The 14,639-nt window shown below is 35.1% G+C and overlaps 3 protein-coding genes across 4 annotated transcripts in view; 1 reads left to right on the top strand and 2 right to left on the bottom strand.

The window, feature by feature from the left end:
- The window catches only part of LOC113232939 (short transient receptor potential channel 6-like), a 32,692-nt gene extending 28,748 nt beyond the window's left edge, over positions 1 to 3,944 (top strand). For both annotated transcript variants that reach the window (XM_026467849.1, XM_026467848.1), the window contains 3 exons: positions 572 to 687; positions 1,588 to 1,746; positions 3,796 to 3,944. In XM_026467849.1, the coding sequence (XP_026323634.1) occupies positions 572 to 687; positions 1,588 to 1,746; positions 3,796 to 3,921 (401 nt within the window). In that variant the 3' untranslated portion in view covers positions 3,922 to 3,944. The remainder of the gene's footprint in view (positions 1 to 571; positions 688 to 1,587; positions 1,747 to 3,795) is intronic.
- Positions 3,945 to 4,609: 665 nt separating this feature from the next.
- Positions 4,610 to 12,516, bottom strand: LOC113232809 (AP-3 complex subunit mu-1). The gene is made up of 10 exons (XM_026467626.1): positions 12,482 to 12,516; positions 11,659 to 11,746; positions 11,257 to 11,400; positions 11,027 to 11,086; positions 10,825 to 10,946; positions 9,795 to 9,954; positions 9,046 to 9,159; positions 7,099 to 7,288; positions 6,425 to 6,576; positions 4,610 to 5,279 (listed from the first exon to the last, which is right to left on the bottom strand). The coding sequence occupies exons 1-10, from the start codon at positions 12,514 to 12,516 to the stop codon at positions 5,094 to 5,096; spliced, it is 1,251 nt and encodes a 416-aa protein (XP_026323411.1). The 3' UTR covers positions 4,610 to 5,093.
- A 1,021-nt stretch (positions 12,517 to 13,537) lies between these two features.
- Positions 13,538 to 14,245, bottom strand: LOC113232998 (40S ribosomal protein S5). The gene has a single exon (XM_026467927.1). The coding sequence runs from the start codon at positions 14,234 to 14,236 to the stop codon at positions 13,577 to 13,579; it is 660 nt and encodes a 219-aa protein (XP_026323712.1). The 5' UTR covers positions 14,237 to 14,245; the 3' UTR covers positions 13,538 to 13,576.
- Positions 14,246 to 14,639: the final 394 nt, after the last annotated feature.

The following is a 14,639-nucleotide window of genomic DNA, read 5'->3' as shown; positions in this document are numbered from 1 at the left end:
AACCGGAACGGCTGTAGAAATAAGTAAGGTGGCAGTACTTCCCTGGACGAACTCTTTCTTAAGGTGCTCTACTACTACTAGATACTACATACTTGTGAATAATAAATACAAACCGATTGAATCTCATACCTACTCACAAAGCGAATTATTTAAGTGAATTTAATTTATCAAATATCCTCATGTTAAATCTTACAAAATGTTTGTTTACATTTCACATATTTAGTTATAGTCTTATTTTATATATTCATTTCATTATATATTTCGTATATATCATTTACTTAATATTATGTATTCGTGTGTACATTTAATATTATAATTTATTCTTTAATTATTGAGTACCTATGTAACATTCAATATCATGATTTATTAGGTTTTTTTGCCGATTCAGGAGCCAACTTGCCTTTCAATTATTCAAAGGTTAGCTGGAAGAAATCCCTTTATGGGATAAGCTCGCCTTTGTACAATAACGTTCTATTTCTTTGTTAAAAAATATATAATTTGTTTTTGTTGTACAATAAAGTGTTCACATACATTCACACACAAAGTAAGAGGAACGCCCTTCTGTTTACAGGTTTTGAAGTAATATCTGTTATAGTGGTTTTGAACATGCTGATAGCTACGATGTCGAATACTTTCCAAAGAGTAACTGACAATGTTGCAATTGAATGGACTTTTGGAAGAACTCAGGTGGATCTTGAAACGTGAAGAACTCAATTAATAGGGAATGAAACTATTTTTTCGAATCTAAATTGCATAAACAAACCAACTCAGTCAGCCGTGACCATGGGACCTGTAAAGGGCCCGAAACGTTCGTTTGTTTGAAAAAACTAATGTACACGATGTAGATACGAATTGAATCGATGCAATCGCTTATAAATCGCAAGTGTAACGATGAAATCGCGCGTTTGTATCGATGCAGTGGCGCGTTTGCATCCCTGTTCAAACTCGCGCGTAGTGTAAAGGTAAACGATAGTTACTGCATCGCGTTTGGATCGCGTTTACATTGCTGCTAAAAATCGCCGTGTTAACCGCTCTAAGATATGAAACTCGATATGATAATTTAATACGTTTTCTCATGAAGATATGTCTATCTGCCAACTATAATTTGTTTCGATAACTAATAAGATTGACAACAGACGGACATTGACCGTTTATTCAATTTCGTACTCAAGGGCTCACAACCTCAAAACCTATTAATAAGTAACTTACACACGGCAACTTTTGCCAGCGATACAAATGCGCGATTGCATAGACGCAGTCGCCTATAAATCCCAAGTGTGCCTATGCAATCGCGTTTGTATCGATGCTGTCGCGCGCTTACATCATTACTTAAAATCGCGCGTGTGTGTAAAGGTATAAGATTAGCGACTGCATCGCTACCGTATCGCGTTTGCATCGCTTTTGGGTCGCTGCTAAAAGTCGCCTTGTGGGTACCACTCTGAATGGTGCATTTTTATGTAACATACGTAGAAGAAGATATTTAATAGATTCCAAATTATTTGTTTTTACTAAACTACATTGTTACACATGCTTTATACTATCTAAAGTTACTAGCTAATCCCAGTTTTAATGTTTTTTTAATTATAGGTTTACGTAGATTTCATATGGCAGACGACGGTGCCGTCTCCATATAACATGATACCAACTGCAGCAGCCATGAGCAGTATTGTAGATTGGCTACGCTGTAAGTTGGGAAAACTGTCTGGCGCAAAGGCGCGGTGGTCTCTTTCCTATTGTTTTTTTATTGTAAGTTCAAACAATATATACCTGTATCTACGTATCATTCATGGACACATTGGAAGTTCGTCGCGAAAAATTATGTAACCGTAAAATATACATACATATGTAAGTTGACATGTTGTCCGACCTAGGCATTCATACGAACATGTTGGCTTTTGTTGGAGTCACATTTATCGACACGGAAACGCATTAAGCCGGTCAAAAAAAGCTTTTTGTTCATATAATAAAAGCGAAAAAGACTTGCGCTTCGCGACAATCTGAGCAAAAATGAAACGCGCGACCCATGTCTTGCCTTCGCATGGAGGCCCACCGTTTACCTAAAGTGGTTGTCTACTCCGAGATTATCGTAATCGATAAGGAGAACATACATGGAAGTTTTTTTTTGTAACCGGTTCAAGACTATTTCGCTTTATACATAGGACGCACTATAAGTTTCCGAAACTGGCCACTTACATAAACAAAATTTAAAAAGTAATTACAACATTTGAAAATGGCACTCTTTGGCTGTAGAATATAGTTTGTTTCATTTGACTGTCACTTGTTTTTACATTATGGTGTCATTTTAGAAATTGGTTGACTACATCACCATGGATTTAACTGTGAAAATTTTCGTAGTATGATTTTCTACGACTTTTAAGTGTAATTCAACAGCTCAGCGGAGCTTCGTTCGGCTTCAACCTGCTTTTGGCGATGAAACATCATGCAAGACGACTATTATATTATATTTATAGCTGGTTTGCAGAATTCAAACGCGGTCGTGTGAATCTGTGTCAAATTTCGTGATGGTCGCCCGTCCACTGCTGAGAACAACAAAAACAACGATGCTGTGCGACGTATGACCAAAACAGACAGGCATGTGATATACCATGAGGTTCGGGCAACTTCAGCCATAGCATGAGTCAAATACAATCAATACTACACAAACATTTGGGTGTGAAAAAGCTGTCCTCTCGGTGGATCCCACACAATTTGACTGAGACTCAAAAAACGGATCGCGTCAATTGGTACAATGCCAAGCTTACCAGATTCAACCAAGTGGCGTCAAATTTGGTGTGGGACATAGTAACAGGTGACGAAACACGATTTATAGTTAAAACAAAACAAACCAGCAATCGAGCGTATGGGTCTTTCGAGATGAGCCGAAACCAACCAAAGTGGCGTGCGTGCAAAGTGCCTCTAAGCGGATGATTGCTTCTTTTTTTAATAAAACTGAACACGTGGCTACTATTGCTTTGGAGAATCATTGTACCGTGAATAGTGATTGGTACACGACCATTTGTTTGCCGTAAGTTATTGACAAATTCCGTAAACGCCGTATAATCTTGCACCACGATAATGCCAGTTCTCACACGGCCAGACAGACTAATGAATTTTTTAAGGTGAACAACGTTGACCTTACGTTACGAGCCATCCCGCGGACAGTCCCGACCTGGCACCTTGTGACTTTTATTTATTTCCAAAAATTAAGAGCCAGTTACGCGGTCAACGATTTTCATCACCTGAAGAGGTTGTCGAAGAGTACGAAAAATATGTTTCAGAGATTGCCACGGAGGAATAGCATAAATGTTTTCAAAATTGGTTCATTCGTATAAAAAAGTGCATTAATCCTAACGGAGAATATTTTGAGAAACAATAAATTCATTTCTGACCATTTATAGTATTTTTTTTCTTATTCATTCCGGAAACATAAAGTGCACCCCACGTAAGTGTGATGACTCCCTAACACGGCCAACGTGTTGGCTTTTGAATGTCGAGCCTTAGCGAGCTATTCAGTTGGAACAGCTGAGAAACTGCATACGGCCTAAGGACATCAATCAAGTTAGAACACTATAAGGGCGACTTCAAATTAGACGCTTGTAGAAGCGATAGTAGCTACAGCTAATTTTCATACAGTATAATATGGTCTGCAAAAGTGGCGCGACTGTGACGCTGCAGCTGCGCTTCTAAATATTGCACAAAAATTTGTAGTAGCGCTGTTGCTGCGCTCCTAGAAGCGTAATTTGAACACGCCCTACAAAGTAGCTTTTAATTCTTATTTTATTTTATTTTTCATAGGAACGCGATTTAGAAAAAAATCTTCAAGAAGAATTCCCTGCGCTGATGTCAGTTCTCGTGCAAAGATACTTCAAACAAAAAGGGAATATAAAAGATACTACTAAAATTTCCAATACAAGGAATTAAAAACTTTGATTTTAGTATTTGAGCAACACTTTTAAATTTCATGGACTTAAAGTAACGTTTGATATAAATTGTCTCATCGTCTGTCGGTGGCAAAGCGTGCGACGTTTTTCCATAAAAAAAATGGGTAGGTACAATATTATATTTTGTGCGTTACCTCGTGCAGCCAACGTGCGTTAGTAAACGCCTTTAGTTTACGTTTTATTAAAAGTAATCTATTTTTATATTAAGGTTTTATTTACACTGTAAATATGAACATTTAGTTTTTAAATATAAATAAAATATATATATAATTTTTAAATACAGATACATATATGAATAAACATTTAATATTAGACCATAATGTATTTACATCTAATTATAACTCAATAAAATGTGTTTTGTTTTATTTTTCTTGATGTTTTATTTTTCTTGATACATGTAGGAGTACGTTTAAATGAAAATAATAATATATTAATAAAGGTGCTAGCGATAGTTTTAGTACGGGACAATTATCAAATATTAGTTTTTATGACTTTTTAATATATGTATTTTTAGCCTTTCCAATAATAGTTCTTGCTTTGACATTTATCTTTTTGTTAAAAAATTCTGTCACTTATTAAACGTTTATTGTACCGAATCATGACCGATATTTTTATTCTTTTTAGATAATTCTTAATAGTAATATTAATAATATTTATTAATTCATATACGAATACAGTAAAATAAAAAACGTAGGTATGTTACATAAAACACTATGGTTCTTTATACAAAGATCGAACACAAAGAAAAATTCCTTCGATCTGACGGGACTCCAACCAGAAGCATCTGTAAGTCAAACTAGGGCCACCACTCTACCAACTAAGCTTCAAATCGAATCAGCAGACCTTAAGAATTTCTCTAAGTGTTTGTTTTTTTTATTGGGTTTTTTCGGCTTTTACCGCCGTAAGCGACACCTTTGAGTCTTCTTACTCAGCTCACTCATATAACTAATATTCAACAAGAAACATTAGGTAATAATTTGCCATTTCAAATACTCTGATACTCTTCAATATAGGTATAGAATTTCCACTTAACTAGTAACAAATACATTTTCTTTTTATTTCTAACACTGAGTTTCTCAAGCCGTATCAATCGCTTCCATTCACGAGTCTTTAAAATCACGTAATTTGCGATATCCACGCACCATCCTCCCATCACATCCTAACATGGAACTTTCCGGCCTTAGTGACGTACTTGACCCCTTTGAAGGGCTTGTACTTAGCACCATACATATCGAGTCTGCTAACTCGTAAACCGCTTACTGCCAGTTGCGGTATTGTGAAATGGACGTTGATGTTTGGGTTTGCGCCTGTTGTGTCCGCCCCCGATTGTACCGAGACCTGAGTAACAAGATTATTATTATTGTTCATATTGTTCAGGATACACGGTGCCTTAAAAAAATAACGATCTAAATGCTAACCACTCATATGATATAAATATATCCGAGGCTTCACAAAATCGACATAAGCATGAAATTCTTGAGGTGCTACGCATTACAAATCGCACCCTCGTGGAAGAATGTCGTAAGTGGAGTTACGTCAAAAATGTTTATTGTCCTTAGATACAGAAAAAATTAACACACATCCTCTCCAATTCTTGTAACTCTATCGACTAATATTGTCGCACGAATTATAAGAATTGGAGAAGATGTGTGTTTATTATTCTATATCTAATGAAGCAATAAACATTTTTGACGTAACTCCACTTACGCAATTCTTCCATGAGGTATGCGAAATGATAAAATTTTTGGTGTCTAAATCGCGTATATTTGTCTTTTCAAACAAACCTTAGTTTTGGGATTCTTTACAGGTCCAATGGTCGCGGCTGACCAGAGTTTTTTATAGCTTATTGCGAAAGACTTCGTCCAGGGCAGTACTGCCACTTTACTTATTACTGCCGCCAAACAGTGATGTGAGCACACCTGCGTTCCGGTTTTCAAAGGTAAGGGCGCTGGTAAAATTACAAGCACATAGGACTTGTCAATTTATGTCTCAGGGTGAGGGCACACTGCCAATACGTTTCAGATCTATGATATAACGCTCTGAGTGGCACTATGACTGTTATGGACAGGTGTGTCCATTACCACCAAGAGCACGAGTAGTTGGTCCCGTCACTTGGTGTTATAAAAAAAGTTTAATTTCCTAATTACCTTCTCGTTAATATGAAAACGAAAACAAAATATTATTTCGATCACATATTAAATTACCCACAATATTTGAAAATAATAATGGTAAAGTAAGGAAAATTGGGTGTAGTACAAAGTATCATGAGACCTATAAAATGCTCGAAACTTTAATTTGTTTGAAAAAATAAATAAATACAATTCAGATCAGAAAAAATAGTTTCATGTTCAATATATTAATCCAATGTTACATCATTCAAATTATTAAATCTATCGTTTCTTTTTCGTACTCTATCTCGACATAGATATCTTCAAGCTTGTCCTTCAGTGCAGGACTTTCGTTAATAAATTTGAAATACTCACAGTTCCTTTAATGTTAGGTAGTTTCGGTAACTCAATGCGTCCTATGTCCCACAATAAGACTTTGCTCACAGGGTCGTATGAGTACTTGCCTTGGTTCGCCGTTAAAGAACAATTAAGTACACATTTCGGCATACATATCTCTAATGCAACATCTGCAAAATTGAAAAAATAACAATTCTTAAAAAAATCCAATTATAATGCGAATATTTAAATGGAACTTGACACTTAGGCACGTCGTAAAAAAATAAATTGTTAAATATTACATTGAGCAACACTTACTACTTAAAATTATAAGCGTGCTTGTGAGCTTACATTAAAAAGCAAACTTTAAATGCTGTTTCGTTTATGTAATTGTCCAGGGTTGCTAAATATCAGCGCCACGAAACGGTTTTAAAAAAGCCGTTTGTGGCTAAAGCTGAGTAAGTCCCGATTACACCAGGCGCGACACGCATGTCAGTGAATTAGATACTGCATAATTAAATCAATTGTTTCAATTTTTTATTATTATTATTATCTATTTTAGACTCGCCTCTCCTAAGGCCTAAAAGATTAATTTTGAATTTTTATTATTATTATTGTTCTGTTGTTTTCTTTATATTCGTGTCTGTGTGTTGTGTAATAAACAGTTTTCTTTCTTTCTGTAAATGTCTCTCACTTTCTAAAATGTCACTCACTTTCTAAAATCCTTCCCATAGTTTGTTTAGGGCCCACAGTCAGATCCAGTCTTCCTTGGTCTCCGTTATTCTTGAGCGTAAGACTATGCCGCACGTATATCGGTATTGCCACTACACTTTGAGATCCAATATGGTACGACATCAATCGGAAGTTGCCGTCGGGTGGAATGAATGATAGTATCCTTTCAGACTGAAACAAGAGACGAGATGCATGTATTTCTGGTAGAGTGTTGTTACATAGTTTTTGGTTATATAATCCGTCTGAGGGTGCAGTAATAAAATTTGAAAGGTGTTAAGAATGGTCAATTTTGTCTACAAAAACAGCCTACAAGAGAGTCGATTCCTCGTCCCCCTGGAAAAAAACATGTACGAAACGGGTTCACAATCTTACACAGGCGATATTTTAGTATCATTTGAAAGCTAAGAAAATAAACTACTTGAAACAACAACAAAAATAACATTATCACAAGACATTTTGTATTAGTAAGAAAAGGATGAAGAAATTTGCTTTGATGCTTTTCGCTATTTTACAGGGTTTTAAAAAATACCGATCAAGTGGGGTGTTTTTGATTATATTTTGATCATTGATCATAAAAATTGACAGTTAACGCCCTTAAAATTTCACCCGGACAAATTGAAAATATAGCGGCAAAACCTACATGACCTATATGATACAATCAGTGAGGAGAATGGATTGTGTGCAAGGTTACATGCATATTAACGCGGCGCTCAATAAAACGAATGGGGATGAAAGGAAAAGAAAACCACACTGCATTGATTTACTAGTAATTAAATGTTTATTTCATTTATAAAAAGGCCGATAGTGGTCGTTAATGCCACAATGTTGCCAGGAGCACGGTTCTGCCAAGTGATGTAGCAACAAATAATCTCAGTACAGAGTACTAAAAAAACCGACCTCAAAAGTAAGTGGAATTACGTCTATTTGCTAAGTTTTATTGAAATATCCCCTATTTCGCCACTATACAGGACTTGACACTGGAGATAATAAAAATAGGTTCTCACTACGACACCACGCAAAGTATATCGAGAGAACAACGCCTTGAATTGGAGAAATAGCAAAATCAGCCATTAAAGTAATTGCTCCTAAATTAAAGTTAGGCGCTATTTATAAAAATGAATCTTCTGCGTGAAGAGCCACCCTTCGAGGTGGATGATTTTCTTCGAAATGTACCCCCTTTCCAACAAAAAAAAGAATCATGAAAATCGGTTCACAAATACCGGAGTTATCGCGTAACATACATACAAAAAAAAAACAAAAAAAACATACAGTCGAATTGAGAACCTCCTCCTTTTTTGAAGTCGGTTAAAAATAAAGACCGTTTAAAATTGGACACACTTATGCAAACTAGAACCAGCCCATAAAATGTCACTTTCGAGATACTTAGATTTTTGTAAAAACAGTGTGAAGAAATAAATAGTTAAGTTATTTGAGACAAACAACGTGAGTTATGTGTAGCATTGAGAATGATATAGGGAAACTATTATATTATATAGCAATAAATAGAAAACATTGTGTATCTTTTTATTTAGTTAACGAGAACCATGTTGTCGTTTTCGTAATGAAAACGCTAAAAATCTAAAGTACTTCAGTATATGTGACATGGATCCATTTAGCATATTTTAAAAAATCCATTATATGAAGTTAGGCAGCAAGGTTCTTTTTAGCTATTAAAAAGTTACTTATTGAGGGTTGGTACCCTGAAGGACTTTATTTTCTCCATTTTGGGTTGGTATATTGCCAGGATCTTTTGTAAGCAGGTAAAGGACATGTCTGGTGTTCTACCTAAATACATAACTCAATTTCACTTGAGGTGTGGGTTGGTTCTTGTTTGCATAACGGTGTCCAATAACGGAAATTCCTCAAATGATTATTTTTTCAATTCAATATTATTGCAAATTATAGGACAGCCTTAAAATTTTACTTACCTCCCATCTTTTGAATCTCACGCACGGATGGAATGACACATCGTCAAATAGACGTGGATTTACAAACGTAAGCGTCAAATCTGGCATTCCGCTTAACTTGATACAGCAGTCAATCTGAAAAAGGTGATAAATAATATAAAACTTGTAATACACTTTATAACTCCTAATAAATGCTATAAACGCAAAAGCGGTGTAACCCCGCGAAAATTCAAAATTAGCCAAATTCATTTCATATTCATATAGTTATCATATATGACCAAAATATATACATATGCATGTATTTTTTTTAATGAAAATAGCATCCAAATAATATAATTAATAATAATAACGCACACACACTCAACATAGCCAATTATGTATAGTATCATTTAAAGTATTGTAGAAAATAATTAAATGTGTGTTACACCACTTTTACGTTGATAGCCTCATTAGGCTTATATGGGTAAAAAAAAATATTCATTTTACTTTATATCGTCTATTTAAAGGTAAAACCACATAAGTGACATTTCCGACAAAAAGTCTTTAATTTATATGGTTATGGTAAGAAAATCACTTTCTGCATGTGAAGCTCAATAACAAAAAAGCTATAAACTAAAGAGTTTTATCTGCAGAAAGATGGTGAATTTCTTACTACTACTACTAACTGGTATATAACTTGGAGATTTTTTGTGGAAAATGTCTCTTATGTTTTACCTTTTAAGCAGACGATATACAGGTAAGACAGATATAACGCGAAATAAAATACATACGTATCCCTGAATCTCAGCTGACACCGTAGCGCCGCTCTTGTCGATAATGGCATCAACTTCCTCCACGACGTCGAAATATGCCTCGTTGTTGGCGTATTTCACGCCAGAGCGTCGCCATGGCACATTAGACAGCTGGCCAGATGGTAATATTGATGATACACTGCAAATGCCACCATATAATTTACAGGTTTATATCAACCTGTTGTAAGCTATAGATAATGTTGTGAATCTTGTAGACTGATCATCATTCTGGTGTCTTAGGGACTCACTACATTTATTCACAAGGAACCACATTGGGCTGGTCAAAAAATCTTTATGTCCATGCAACAAGAGTGAAAATGTTGTTGTGCGTTTCGCGACGGCGATTCGAGCAGAAGCGCAACGTATAACGTCTTTTTCGCTCTTATTGCATGGACGCAAAGATTTTTCTATCCGGCTTAACCATTCCATGTCAATAAGTGTGGTGACTCCCTTACATGGCATCCTTGCTGCAAGGCCGTATAACACCATGTAACATGATTTCTATTTATGGGTTATCAATATCGAGTTATCAATATCATTTTCTGATTGGTTGTATTGTAAAAACACGAAAATAACTTTATTTCCCTGCTAAAACTTTGCTTTGCTTTATAGTTCAGGGCGACTAAAAGTTGAAATTTGCGACCTATTTATGAAACAGAAATTTTCATGTTTCTCTTTCATTGAAAGAAATAAGGGAAACATTATATTTCAAATCAATAATATATTTCAACCAAAATTCTGCAAATTGATGACAAAGAACCTATAAATGTGCTGATTTGCGAGATTATGTAAATACCATTATGTAGCTATGTAAATAGGCACCTATGTAAATACCACTGTGACAACTACAAAACCAAAGTTGCAAGGTATAGCTACTCTTTTCTACATACTTGCTGGTCAATTAAACAGAAACCAAAACTGTCAAACCAGATACAGAACCTTTTTAAAATTTGTTATGCTAGTGTAATAATTACTGTATCTGATGAAGAAGCTTTGTCAAAAAACTTACTTTGATTTGCCAGTAACTGTATTGGCAATCGTTCTCAGAATGTTTGGTGGTTTAATCAATTCCTTCAAGATGTTACTCTCTGTTGCCAGTGGGAATCCATTGTCTAACATTTCATCCAGTAACTGAAATTATACAGATTAAATTAAATGCAATTGTTGACACCTTTGGAAAGAGAAAATTGTTATTCCAGTGATTAATTTACCTCATAAACAACTACATAGTTCTCTTTTATAATAGTTTCTGTACAATCTGAGAAATAATCCTGAAAGAAAAAAATATATTTTAGCCAGAAAATGTATACAAAATACCTATAGAGCTAATTTACTTTAATTGGACTTTAGGAAATTGTACTTCATATCCTATTATTTAGTGCAAGAATTAACTTCCTTTAAAATTCACACATTGACACAGATAATATTAAAAATTACATACCTGGAATGTATCAACAACTCTGTGCAAGAACTCAATAACAAATAGTGGTGTTACTTCCTGTTTACAAACAGCTACCAGGGCCACACCCCCTCTTTGTATAGAAATCAGGTAGTGATGGGGTGCAGCCAGTATTGGTGGCACATCCTAAAATTTATGATTTATTGTCTTGTAGTATATCATACATGATACCTTAAAAGTAACATTTATATGTATGTCAAATACAAAATGCTAGACTGTATGTGTTATGGTAATATACAGTGTTACTGTTAATATAATTATAAATAATAAATAAGTACCCCATATATAAATTTGTCATATAACCATACAATATTCCTAAAATTGCAAATAGGTTTAATTGATTGATACATTATACTGTTCGAGGTGTTATGATCAGAAACTTACATTAGGTGATGCTCTTTGTGCCTCCAAGTAGTAATCACACACCGATCTTGGTATAACACTCCTCCAATGTTTCTCAAGGAACACATCCCTTGTGACAAAATTATAACATTACACATTACATTTGTAACAATGTAGTAATTCAAACTTAGCATATAAGTAACAGAAAACAAAAGAGATCTATAGGAAATTAATTACAATTCCTGTACTCAAATGATGTTCAAAAGAATGAAGATTTTGGATGTACTACAGACGGCAGAATAATAATGCACAAACTCATAGTCCCGCATTAGTGAAACCCTGTGTCGCGGGTGCCATGGACACACACATAGACAACCACAAATTACACCCAAACTCTCAAGAGAAATAAATGTAGGCCATACAAAAATTTCTCCCGACCCGGGAATCGAACGTGGGACCTCTGCGTGGCAGCCCGGTAACTGTTCGGCCACGGAGGCAGTTAAAGAATATCAGCTAAACATTAACAGATCTTGTTTCGTTGCTCTGGACGCGATATTCGAAAAGTGTATAGCTTGATGTATCAGTTCATCGGCGTTTCTAACCAAATCAATTCAACTTCAAGAATTCCAAACGAATACGATTCGAGAGATATAGATATTTTTGAGAACTGTGGTACAACGCCGCAACATTTACATCAAATAGTTTTAAGCCAATTAAACTACATATTTATACTACGTGTAGTGTTATATTTTAATTGCAAAAGTAGAACATAAGCTAAGAAGTGTTATTTTACCAGGAGATACAGAGAAATAGAAAGTTATCGAATGTAATAACGAATATACTACACAGGCTTAAAAGTACTCACCCGGAAGGATTTATAATAAATAAGCTATGTATCATTGTAATGCTCCTTCTTTTGGAAAATAATTACAATTTCAATTCCAATCAATGTTAAAATTTACAAACAAATACCTATTGATAAATTGATATTACCCTCCACCCGTCGGTAAAGAAAGATGACAGTGACAGACAAAACGACACGACGACAGTCAATTTTTCGTTTAGAAATATCTATAAATTTCATTTAGCTTCATGCAGCATGTAACACGACAGATTTATTAAATAGCGCCAGTATAATAGTCTTGTTTAAGCTAAGTTAAATAATACTAAGTATGGCAATTTGTCATAGATATAAATATGCATTACTTTTAAATATAGTTTTAATTTTACAAACGTAATTTTCATTTTTAATTATTGAATGATTATTAAAAACAAACCAAATTATGTGTACTTAACAATAACAAGAAATCTTACATTTTTATAAGAGGAAAAACATCTGTTGCAACTATTTTTTCCAATGGGTGCTGATAGTTACTGTTTAATATCCTGTGCTACATACGCAGTCCTTTCTGTTAGGTACGATTTCAATCCGTTTTAAAGCATTGACCAAGCTCTTGTAGACATTAATGCAGCCACAGATTATTACTTATTTACTGTACACTCTAAATGCTTCAAGGTTACATATCTGCTTAATTTGAAATAAATGTACACCTCTTGATGGTTTCCTGGCGCTTGAATGTTATCACAAGCACACGCACAACATAATCAACTTTTAATTTTATTATAACTGTTAAATTTAATTTTTGGTCAAGAGTAATGAGCATTTTCAGAAATGAAAAATGTCCAAAAGCTGGCCAGTCAGGTAGCCAAAGGATACCGATTGGTTAGTTTCTTGACAGTGCAATTCCATATAATTAATTGATGAAATTCAGTGAAAGTGAAACTGAAAAATGCTTATTGTCAACAAATATAACCATTTTGAACAATTTATCCCAGAGCATTAGATTTATTACAATTCCATTAAAATTCACAAAAGGAATTTCACAACACTCAATTAAAATTTTTTAAATAAAAAACATTACACTTTTCTTATTTTTTTATTGAGTCCATCACTTAAATATTAACGGTTGGATTTAGCAACACGCTCCAACTCGTCTTTCTTCTTGATGGCATACGAGTTAGATGAGCCCTTAGCAGCATTAATAAGCTCATCAGCAACACACTCGGCAATTGTTTTTATGTTCCTGAAGGCTGCCTCACGAGCACCAGTGCACAGCAACCAGATGGCCTGGTTCACTCTACGCAGTGGGGACACGTCCACAGCTTGACGACGTACTGTACCAGCACGACCAATTCTAGTAGAGTCTTCACGGGGGCCAGAGTTGATAATAGCTGTCACAAGAACTTGCAGAGGGTTCTCTCCAGTTAGAAGGTGGATAATTTCAAATGCGTGCTTGACGATCCTGACGGCCATCAATTTTTTGCCGTTGTTACGGCCATGCATCATCAAGGAGTTCGTCAGGCGCTCCACAATCGGGCACTGAGCTTTACGGAAACGTTTGTGAGCGTACCTACCGGCGGAGTGAGGCAAGTACTTCGCGTACTTCTCTTTGACAGAAATATAATCCTGGAGCGACATGTCGGAAACCTGAACATCATAACAACTCCATCTTCCGAACAGTTTGATTTCGGGAATATCAGCCGCCTGTGGCAACGGCATGTTCTCCACAGCCATGCCGCCCGCTTCCATTCCATCCTCATTCCAGTTTTCGTCAGCCATTATTTCTGCCTACAACAACAACATATGCACTTTATAATATGAAAAATCCACACTACACCAAGATTAGAGCAATCTTTTTCAGGAGAAACACTTACTTTTCTATCAGAAAATAGAAATTATAACCTCGTGTTGTCAAAGGAACACGAGAAAAAGGAAGTTGCCTTGACAATTACTTTTGTTGGTAGTTTGGTATCCCTGCATTATAGGAAACTATAGGGTTACCATTTTTATACAAATGCGTCTAATATGTAGTAGTTGGGTAGTGTAGGGTCATGGAAAATTTCCATTTTCAAAAATCATAATTTTTCAGAACAATAAATATTCTTCCAATATTTTTCCTTTATTTTTCACATTTGACGTTGACATCTGTCAAAAGTTTAAGTTACTGAGCGAAAATGATGGA

This window comes from Hyposmocoma kahamanoa, unplaced genomic scaffold (genome assembly GCF_003589595.1).
Source record: "Hyposmocoma kahamanoa isolate Upper Pololo Valley unplaced genomic scaffold, ASM358959v1 78, whole genome shotgun sequence".
Lineage (NCBI taxonomy): Eukaryota > Metazoa > Arthropoda > Insecta > Lepidoptera > Cosmopterigidae > Hyposmocoma > Hyposmocoma kahamanoa.
Note: the sequence above shows the minus strand (reverse complement) of the source record. Positions and strands in the feature narration are given on the sequence as shown.